This window comes from Siphateles boraxobius, unplaced genomic scaffold (assembly GCF_051911475.1).
Source record: "Siphateles boraxobius isolate OS27281-9 unplaced genomic scaffold, OSU_SipBor_1 6, whole genome shotgun sequence".
Taxonomy (NCBI): domain Eukaryota; kingdom Metazoa; phylum Chordata; class Actinopteri; order Cypriniformes; family Leuciscidae; genus Siphateles; species Siphateles boraxobius.
The window spans coordinates 20,897,576-20,908,490 of record NW_027509186.1 but is presented as its reverse complement, the minus strand read 5'-3'; the positions used below and the strand labels follow the sequence as shown (position 1 = coordinate 20,908,490).

Here is a 10,915-nt window from a genome sequence, read left to right as displayed (position 1 = left end):
AACTAACAATCGTTTACATTTATTCATATAGCTGACGCTTTTATGCAAAGCCACTTACAATTGCTATATTTCAGATGTCGCACGCCTCTGGAGCAACTAGGGGTTAAGTGTCTTGCTCAGGGACACATTGGTGTCTCACAGTGGATTCGAACCCGGGTTCTCACACCAGAGGCATGTCTTATCCACTGAGCCATCACCACCCCAATCATGATGGGGAACAGCTGAGTGCAATGAACAGTGATGAGTTCACCCCATGTAAGCCTGGTTTTCACATTCCTACCCTGAGAAGTCTTGTTTAGTGTTTGTACTGCAATTCCTAGCATTGTCTCTGTTGATCCTGTGTTTTTGATCTTTGCCTGTTTTTGGATTCCCCTTTTTTGCCTGTGTCTCCTCCCTGTTTGTTTGGACTGATTTCCCAGTGTTTATGAACTCTTGCCTGTTTTCTGGATTACGTCTTTGGATTGCCCTCTATCCCTATTAAATAAACTGCATTTAGTTCCTCAACCTTCTTGTCTCAGAGCAGTGCGTGACAATAATACAGAAAGTATACAAATAGTACAGAAAAACATACAGTAAAATTTTATTTTTATATTCATTCAATATAGCGGTAACAGTGCTGTTCATGGTTACAGTCAGCCATTTTTCTTTAGGTTAATTCAGGGCAATAGGCCTATTCCTTTTAAACATTTAGCATTTAGCTTTTTCTTGTCTTTCTTTTACAAGTGATTTTGAGCTAAATGGCACATCACAGATCCCTGTTAGGCCTGCACTAAAGTCAGCTGCAGATCTCCGCCAACCTCCAAAATATCAATGTCTCTCAGCTTTGCATAGCGATGTTTGTAAGTGTGTGCTTGTTTGCCATTGACAAACACGTTGAAATGGTGGGGATTGCAAGAGATGGTGACCTGCAACACACATACAAAACCCACAATATTCAAGGATGCAAGTTTGGCTACCTGAAACGGTTGTCCTCTTTGAAACGGCATGCCTCCAAACCGCTCCTCTGAGCCCCAACTCTCCATCTGTTTGGTGTTGCGCACAACCACATTCTCATCGAAACGGGGATTGTAGTGAAATGCGATCCCACTTCCGTAGCACAGGTTAAAATTAATTCTGAAGCAGAATAGAGGACTTATAATTATCAATTAAAAAAAATATTGTAATTAAAATAAAAGTATGTGTCATCTGAGGTCTAACCTGCTAGCATTAGGGTTGATCACTCCGTGGATGACAATGTTTTTTCCAGGTTGAAGTCCACCATTGATGACAGTTTTGTATGGGACAGTCTAAATGCGGGTCAAAATAAAAAATGGGTGTAAAATAGCATAGTACATTAACTGAAATTACTGTATAATTCCTGTAATGCTTTTTCAAATGTTGCATTAAAATGACTTTTTTAACAACATCTAGAACTAGAACTAATGCAAACCTTAAAAATCTTATAGAAAAAGAATCTGTATGAAATAATGAATGAATGAATTAAAAGGTTAATAACTCTTTTCCAGCCAGTATTTAAAAAAAAACATTTTCACAAAAATGTCATGGCCCCCAGAATATTTTTTTTATGAATATCTGAACATGCAATCAAAAGAAATAACAGATCCTCTGCTTTAAAAACAAAAACAAAACAAAAAACCCTGTTCTAATCGGGAGATTCAGTACTCTTTCAGATGATGCATAATAGCGTCTCCTATAACAGTAACCTGTATAACAGTAACCTGTATAACAGTAAAAACATAGAAAGACGGAAAATTCTGTCAATGGCAGGGAAAGAGTTAAGTTCAAAAGGAATTTCGGGGGAGAAAAACAGCAGGACAGAAAGGTACATGTGGAGTGGCCATGCAAGGTCATTAACACATGTATTCATGCAAATAAATAATAATAATAATAATAATAATAATAAACTGTTTCAATAAGCTTGGCAGATATCCACACAAACAAAAAGTTATTTATGAAAAAAAAGTTATTTATAAAAAAACAAAAGAAAAAGTTTAGGTTCAAAACGTATTAAGTGTCAAACTGAAAACAGATTTTCTTTTTGATTTGAAATTCAGAAAAAAATAGAAAAATTGCTGGAATTGCTGGCATGTTTTTTTTTTTAGGTGAAAGCCAAATGAGCTGATCTTACATAAGATGGTGCAGATGGGTATGCAGGAAACTGGGGAGATAAAAAAGTGCATTAGTATCACTTCCTTTATACAAGACAAACAATAGGAACGCATATCTCACTGCTTGATCAAAATAACAGCACCTTAGTGAGCACTAACAACACGGAACATCGGAATTACTTAAAATAATGATATAAAATAAATAAAAACTATTAATTTTTATTATTCATTATTATCAGAATCACAAATAAGAGCACTGCAAACTCCAGATAAAATTTGACTCCAGATGATCTTTAAATGTGAACATAGCCAACTAATGGAAACACGTGAACTATTATTTGGCAGAGGTGATTTAGATTTAGATGATTACTCAGTTTATTGTCTTTCTAATATTTGTTTCGTTGAGAGTTTTCTTTCAACCTTTCATTGAGATTTCCCCCCCATAAATGTGGCCCCACAATCCAATTTTGACCGCACTTTAAGCGCATGTATGACAGGGTGAATATCGGCTACCTGAACTGGTGGAATACAATTTAAGTAATAAATCACAATTAACAAAATAACCTTACTTAAACAAAACTACTTTTTGCATTTTGAAAGATAAAACATTGCTTATTGGGAATGGGAGAATGGGAAACATTAAAAACGCTATTTTGAATAAATATAAAAAGAGGTTCAAATGTATTATGGATGGATATATAAGGCATATTTGTGTCCATTCATTATTACCAGAATCACAAATAAGAACACTGCAAACTCCAGATAAAACATGAAAATGATCTTTTAAATGCTAACATGGTCAACTAATGGAAACATGTGAATTGTGAAAGATCATTTGCAGTGGTCGTTTAAATATAATCTCTTTCTGGAGCCATAGTTTACAGATTTACCCCTCATGTTTTCTCATCAAGTTTATTGTCTTTCTATTAGTTTTTTTCAGTAGCAGTTTTCTTTCAACCTTTCATTTAGATTCTGTTGCAGGTCTTTTATTGGTTTTAGAATCCAGTAAAATGCACACAGATATAACGCCCAAAAGCAAGAAACTTTGAACTCTACTGATCACCATAAAGTTGTCACATGACATATTTCATGACCACTAACCCCACATCCTGGAGGCACAGCATACTGAGGCTGTAAATCAAGGGAAACATTGTTGTTGATAACAGGAAAAATAAAATTATTAAAAAAAAATGATTAACTGACTTTGCTGTTGTTTTAATATTTTCCTCCCACCTGAAATCCTGCATGTGGATGAACATAGCCCTGGAAAGATAATATGCAAAGTGTATTCAACAGTCAATGCAAAGCGATTATTACTTATATACAGAGCAGTAGCGCAGTTTTATCTACATTGAGACAATAAGCTGAGCTGATATGATCTTCTCTGCCTCACAGGTACAGGGTTATAGTACTCACTGGAAAAGCTGGTTGTGGAGGTAAATAGGGCTGCAAAGAAAAAAAAAAGTTTATTTGCCATATTTCTGTAACATGTAAATATGTTCTGTTTTAGTTTCATTTTCTCTCTGTTTGCCTGTTCATATTAGTTCCCTTGGTTAATCATTCACGCTCTAGTTTGTTGCCGTGTTTAATGAGTAATTATAAGATTATGTTTACCTATGTTCATGAAGTTTCCTTTGTTTGTTCCTTGTATTTAAGCCCTGAGTTTCCCTAGTTCACTTCTCTATTATTGTTGATGTATATGGTGTTGCATTTGAGTTATTCCAGTTATCTACAGCAATCTCCTGAGTGTTTATTTTGGATGAATTAAAGATTATCTTGATTTTCCATTCCTTCGTCGTGCGCGTTTTTCTCCAACACCTCATTTGAATATAAGTGGGCTTGAAAAGTATTTAAACCCTTGGCCGCGCTCACATTTTGAATATTGCTTGTGATATTGTATATTGTTTAGTTTATGAATGAATCAGCATTTTTGAATGAATCTGTTGTCACACGGATTTGTGAAAATTGTTTCATCATGCGTTTTACGTGTTCAGTCTATATGTGCATGCTGTTTCTTTACGAAGTGACGACTACTAACCAGGGATAAAACAGCATAATACAGCGTTTTTAGCTGTATTATGTATGAATTTTTAGTTTTACCTGTATGATATTACACTGTAGCCACTTGGATGGATGATTCAGCTGTCCAAAATCAAATACTTCCTAGTATGTGAAAAACAGTATGCCAAAAGTGTAGTATATCTGAATACATAGTTTTGAAAAACAGTAGGCGAAAACTTACGGCAGGATTCTGAAGTTGCATTCGATTGGGCACTTTACTATCCCATGAGGCCACAGTACAGGATTTATGAACGCCAGTGAAGAGACATAACTGACGCTGGTAGTTCACATGATATTGACAACATGGTGAATGTAATACGTCCAGATTACATTTATACTACATACATTCATACTATATAGAATACTTTTTTAAAGATCGCGAAGTAAGTTCAAATTCAAATGTAGTACCTACTCAGACAGTATGTGATTTTGGACACACCCATGGAAATTAATTCGGCATAACCCTCACAGTGCTTTATGGGTATTCTCTAGCCGTTGATCGGTTGTACGCTCATTATTGCGGTGCATTTTGGGATTGAATGAGTGCACTCGATAATGTCACCTATAGATTCAGACACCACTACAAATTGCTGTCCCCTCAAATAGTGCCCTATTTAAGTGTATCGGGATCGTTTTTGGATACAGACTTCTGTCTTCATCATTTCTTTGTCTTGTGTTAATGTTATGTTCTTTAGTGTAGTTGTGAGTTCTTTCCTTGTGTTCCTTGTGAGTTCTTGTTCCTAGTGTCTATTAAAGTTATATTATCATTCTTTATGCGTAACGCATTGTTTTTGGATTTCACTATACAAGCAACCCCTGACAAAACCATTATTTGATGCTCAAACATTTCTTGTAATTATCAGTTGAAAACAGTTGTGTTGATTTGATTACAAAGGTCAAAAGAACAGCATTTATTTGAAATGTAATAATCTTTTGTAACATTATTAATGCATCCTTGCTGTATAAAGGTACTAATTTCTTTAAAAAATAAATAATATCTGTGATGGCCTACACTTGTGGTCACTCTATTGCAAATCACAATGTTGTCAAACAGTAATTGCAAAAGTGGGCCAGAAAAGGGAAGTTAGTTCAGGGGAAGTTCAGCAGTGGCAGCATGTGTTTTTTGTTCTCACCGCAGGATTCTGGAATGCAATTGAATTCAACTCCACCATTCCCCCCACTGCGATAGTGTCCACCCGAGTAAAGGGAATACGGTGTTTATAGTCCACGAAGTGTCTCCCATTAGTAGATATCTAGAGAGAACCATCATAAAAGTCATAAAGGAAAGGAGGTGAAATGCCTCTCCAATAATTAATAATATATCATTCGGCTGATTAAAATAAAAAAAAGATGACATGAGGGCTAATGCTTTTCAGAAGTGCTTCAGAAACAGAAAATGTGAGAGTGAATGATCTTGTACCTTGTATGCGTCCTGGGCGACAAGGATCTGGAGGGTGAATGTTTGGCCTTGGGGGAAGGGAGATTCATACTTGCGTTCCTCTGAGCCCCAGTTCCTGTTTTGGTAGGTGTTTTGCACTACATACTCAGTGCTCTCATAGCGTGGGTTAAAGTGCAGAGCAACATCAGCCTCAGAATGAGAACCACACTGAAGGTTCACGTGAAATCTGCAGGACATCGAACAAAAATTAGGAATGAGAGAAATAACCGCTTTAACAAGGAAAGTGTGATTATAAATTGTTTGCAAAGACTTCATATCAGTTCTAAAATAGCTTCAAGGCTTCAAGGCACATGTGTTAAACTCTCCTCATGGAGGGCTAATGTCCTGTAGCTCCGACCAGCTCCAAAACACATGCCTGGAAGTAATCACGAAGACTTTGATTAGCTCCAGAAGTGTTTAATTATAGGGTTGGATCTAAACTCTGCAGGACAATGCTCCAGGAACTGAATTTGACAGCCCTTCTTCTTGGAAGTTTTTTTGAGCTTGCGTAACACTCTTTTATAATTTCCACACATCTTGTGAAATGTCTGTGGTTGCCTCTAAAAATGTAACTTAAATGACTATAGACCATATACTGCTGCACTATACAAAACAATAAAGAATTAAGGCAGATACAAAAGTTTTATGTATGTGAACTGACTTAAAAAATTAGTTGAAAAAAAGTTGAAAATTGCTTTACTTATTTTGATGAATGTAAAAACACATGTATTCATAACTTATTGGTCATATAATGTTTTATGGTGGGTCCTTGAAAACTACTATTAAACATCATTGCTCACCTGTTAGCCCCTGATAAAACCCGTCCACTTATGATAATACTCTTTCCGTCCTGCAAGCCTCCTTGGATAGGGCCACTGAATGGGATTCTCTGTGTGGATGTAAATAATAATAATAATAATAATAATAATAATAATAATAATAATAATAAATTCCACACGCAAGTATAGGCTCCCCTGTGTGAATATGCTCTGATGAACTATAATACTCAATAAAATGTCCAACACGTTTCATCTTTGGAAGTTTGTATCTGCTTAACGTTATTCTATTCATTAGTGTTAGAATCAATAAAGAAGAAACCACATATTCCGAAGGCCAATTTATTCCACCCATGAACTCAGCCAGCTGATTTCATTAATAATCTCTATCTCCTGGCTGAAAAACTGTGCTAATTAGCAAATCCAGATAATTGGAACAAAATACCGAGGATGACTTTTACTTTCTGAACCTGGACTTTACATTAGAAGCCACAATTGTATTAAATTAAGAAAATAAAGAACAGAAGAAAGAAACCCCACCCGTAGATTATAGTGTGACAACTTCGGCCTGCAAAGCTGAGTTTTAAGCAGCCAAAATGTTTTTGTGCATGCAAAATCAAATAGTAAAATAGATCAAAATCAAGTAGGCTAAATCCAAATAGTGTAATAACTCAAAAAAGGAGAAGGAAGTTTAAAAAGAGACAAATGCAAATTTGATTATTTTCCATAATAAAACTAACATCGTGTCACTTACCGGGTTATAAAACGGCTGTTGATTATAAAACGCCATCCTGCCAGCTCTTGCTTTCTTGCAATGTTAAGTGTGTCGTCAAGACCGACAGACAAAGAAAAAGTCTAGTCTACAGCAATGATATAGGCTAAGAACCACAGATGTCCGTTCTCTAGTGAAAAACACGTTAGGTTTCGGTTTCTCCAACCACCAGGAAACTTGGCTGATGTCTCAGTAGCGTGGTTAAGGGCACAATTCCTATTTCCTTATGATAAGTCTAACTAAATTTGATCAGTGTAAAAGTTTGTTCACATACCCAAAGTGTTATTAGAATGAAGAGGGGTATTTTACAACAGTAACGTTAGCTAAATAAGATAGATGCCTAGGAGAGGAGATGGGCATTTTGAGAGACAGGGTATTTAAAACAGATACGATGTCATGTGAAACAATAACGTGCTAAATATTTTTTTGTGTGAATAGTTTTTATTTCATGCTATTCCATCCTTTAAATGTTCTGTACCGTGATTGCGCAACATTTTCAGAAGCGTTCCCACGAGGCGGCTGATAGACCTACAGACAGGGACGTGCACAGGGGGGTTGCTCAGGTTGCCCGGGCAACTGCCCATATGCCCTTCTCGACTCAAGTTGCCCTTCCGAGAAAAAAAATAAAAAAATCGTACAATGGCTGCAGAATTTCACATAGGCCTAGATACATTTTTTATTAATTTTTTTTAAATCGCAAAGCCTCATTCACTTCCATTCGTTCACCGAAAGTGAAAGTCAGTAAGGGAAGGGCAAACTGTTTACGTGGCTGCAGCGCTGCACGCGACCGGTGCGTAAGACCCCACAAATTACTTAAGGCCCCGCCTCCATCTCGTGTCATAGCGTGTCAATTAATGTGTACAACATCCATGACAAAATGAAGCGAAACTATCCTTCTGGTCACGAAAAGAGGAAGAAGAAAAAACCCATGAGAGTGAATTGCGGGAACAACAATCAGGTAAACTTGTGTTCTCTCCTCTCTAAGTTTGATGTCAGCAAAGTTTGATGTTTTTCGGTCTTGCTAACCTAGCTGGGCAGGCAGTGCATCTCTTGCATCACTTTGTGCCTGACAAAAGTGAGAGTAAAATAAAAAAAGATATTACGTTTGTTTTTGATAAACGACAAAGTGCAACGGTGTTTGTTTACTGCAGCTCGGAAAACATAACCGCGTCGCGTGTGTTCCCTTTCGAGAGGTCTCTCCTATTGCGTAAGTAGCTTACGCTATGGGAAAACTCCTTTTCTCGAGAATATTGAAGTCTTTATGTAAAACGCATTGCAGCTGCACAGCTGACAGCAATGAACGAAGGCAGCTCGGTCATTGGCTGTGCTGCGGCAACTTGCTCGAACCAATGACGGGGCGACTCTGAATGCGCGACCAATGAGCGCGCTTCGCGCCCGCGCGCGTCAGAGCCCGCCAAGATGGGCGTGGCCAAGAGCTATATATTGGGCGCCCCGTCATGAGAGTTCTTTAGATTTAATCTCCTTCAGCGAACACCTTCTTCGCTGGATCCTCCGGATTATTGAAGCTTCGCCGTCGAAAAGCATACCAGCGGGATTTGCTACGAGGACGTCGGCACCTTCAGCCGCCTTCTAACGCGATCCTACTGAGCCATCCGGCGTACTGCTCACGCAAGTATTTACATCTGTTCGCTCTGCGACACTTGTAAAAGAGCAAATTTTCCAAGGCGTTGTTTCAAATGCCTTCCTGCGCGTCGTGCAGAGACCTTCTCCCGGACGGGGATCGTCACATCATCTGCGCCCGCTGCCTGGGCCGGGACCACGCAGAAGCTGCTTTGACCAAGGGCGGATGCCCCGAATGTGACGACCTGGGTCCCTCCGCACTGCGGGCTCGCCTCGCCGCTTTCGCCGTGAGCGAGCCCATCGCCGCCATCCCTCTGTTCGAGCCGCGCACTAAGAAAAAGCGCCGCTCACAGAGGCTTCCTGAACCTGAGCTCAGTGACGTCACGCCGAGCCAGTCTCCGCGTGCTTCACCGCCGCTCTTGCCTTCCCCACCGCCGGTTCAGTTCACCCAGCCGGACCCACACCCCTCTAGCAGAGCGGTGGGCCTTGTGACTTTCGGCGCGTCCGAGGACGACGGGGGAATGGATGACAGCTTGTCAATCGACGCTGCATCGGACGACTGGCCGGGCTCCACTCTCGACCCCGCCCCGTCGACGCTAGCTAGCGCGAGCGGGGGCTCCACCATGGATAGCGAGATTATCCGTGTTCTCTCTAAGGCCGTGGAAGACCTCGGGCTCGATTGGTCTTCTCCCGAAGAACCAACCCGGAGCCGACTGGATGAGTGGTTTCTGCAGGGGCGCCAGCAGGCCCCTCGGCAAAGGCCTTCTCCCTTCTTCCCGGAAGTTCACGACGAACTCACCAAGTCGTGGAAAGCCCCCCACTCTGCGCGCCTAAAGCCTTCTTTTTCTTCCTCGCTCTCCTCTGTGGATGGCGCGAAGGAAAGAGGCTACGAGGGAACACCGCCCCTCGAGGAGGCCGTGGCCAATCATCTCTGCCCGCCCTCCACCACCGGATGGAAAGCCAAAGCTTCCCACCCCTCGAAGCCCTGCCGCACTACTTCAGCTCTCGCCGGTCGCGCCTACGCCGCCGCCGGCCAAGCTGCATCAGCGCTTCACTCTATGGCGGTACTTCAAGTGTTCCAAGCCAAGCTTCTCCGCTCTATGGACGAGTCTGGCCCCGAACCCGAAGCCTTTAAGGACCTACGCAGCGCGACTGACATAGCCCTGCGAGCCACGAAGGCCACCGCCCAGTCTGTCGGCCGTGCCATGGCTAATTTGACTGTTCTCGAGCGCCATCTGTGGTTGACTCTGACTGAGATGAAGGACGCGGATAAGGCGCCATTTCTCGACGCGCCTATCTCCACCAGCGGGCTGTTTGGACCGGCGGTTAAGGGTTTCGCCGAACGCTTCACTGAGGCCCAGAATGCTTCACAAGCTATGCGGCATTTCCTGCCCAAGCGCTCCAGCTCATCGCAGAGCAGACAGAGGCCGCCGCAGCCGCAGCGGGCTAGAACAGCCCCCATCGCCTCTCAGCCCGCGCCTCAGGCTGACGCTCGACGCCGCTCGCGCTCTCACAACCGCAAGCCGCCTTCTGAGCGACGGGGTCCTCGGCCCAAGATTGTGCTGAACCCCGAGCCTCGAAAGCCGTCCTAGCCACAAGAATGAAAAGAGAGAGTGCGTGTCTCGCAAAAGCCGGACCACTCTCTCTGCAAAAGCTCAAGCATTACCCAGTCCCCTTACAGGCGGCTGGATATGTTCATACAGCAGTCAATGGGCCAGTCACAGAGCTCGCTCACCTGCAAACAAACGCCGTTTTTACGGCGACGCACAGAAAACACAAAAAGAGTCTTTTTCTGTCTGTGTCACTAAGGGTTCACATGTCCACAAAGTGTGCATTCCCAGATACTGTCAAAACAGTGCCAAATTCATTCCCAGCTCAAGCTGCGCACCCCATGAATGTAGATCACGTGCCTACGGTCATGTACGCACCACTACACACAAGCACTGTTCACACAGTTATAAATTCATCCCCAGTAAAAGCGGGAAACATTATAAAAGTGACGTGTGTGCCTACCACTGTTTATGCACCCCCACTTATAAACACTGTCCTTACAGTGTCAAACACAACCTCAGCCCAGGCTGCGAGTTTTACAGACACAGCTCGCGCTGCTGTAATCACACACGCGCCCATTCACTCAGCTGCTCAGCGCGCGCCCGCGCCTCTGAGAGCTATGAGCTCA

General features: G+C 41.6%; 1 protein-coding gene across 1 annotated transcript; it reads right to left on the bottom strand.

The window, feature by feature from the left end:
* Positions 1-556: 556 nt before the first annotated feature.
* LOC143716047 (galectin-9-like) lies at positions 557-7,571 on the bottom strand. The gene is made up of 11 exons (XM_077208163.1): positions 7,138-7,571; positions 6,408-6,496; positions 5,590-5,794; positions 5,303-5,422; positions 3,525-3,554; positions 3,342-3,371; positions 3,210-3,239; positions 2,129-2,158; positions 1,198-1,286; positions 957-1,113; positions 557-905 (listed from the first exon to the last, which is right to left on the bottom strand). Exons 1-11 carry the CDS (start codon positions 7,171-7,173, stop codon positions 759-761), a joined length of 963 nt encoding a protein of 320 aa, XP_077064278.1. The 5' UTR covers positions 7,174-7,571; the 3' UTR covers positions 557-758.
* Between the last annotated feature and the right edge of the window lie 3,344 nt (positions 7,572-10,915).

Excerpts from the sequence above, each read along its gene's own strand:
- LOC143716047 (XM_077208163.1), bottom strand. The coding sequence starts at position 7,173 with ATGGCGTTTTATAATCAACAGCCGTTTTATAACCCG. Across the intron at positions 1,287-2,128 it reads ACCCATCTGCACCATCTTAT|ACTGTCCCATACAAAACTGT; the intron begins GTAAGATCAGCT and ends ACCCGCATTTAG. Across the intron at positions 906-956 it reads AAAGAGGACAACCGTTTCAG|GTCACCATCTCTTGCAATCC; the intron begins GTAGCCAAACTT and ends TGTGTGTTGCAG.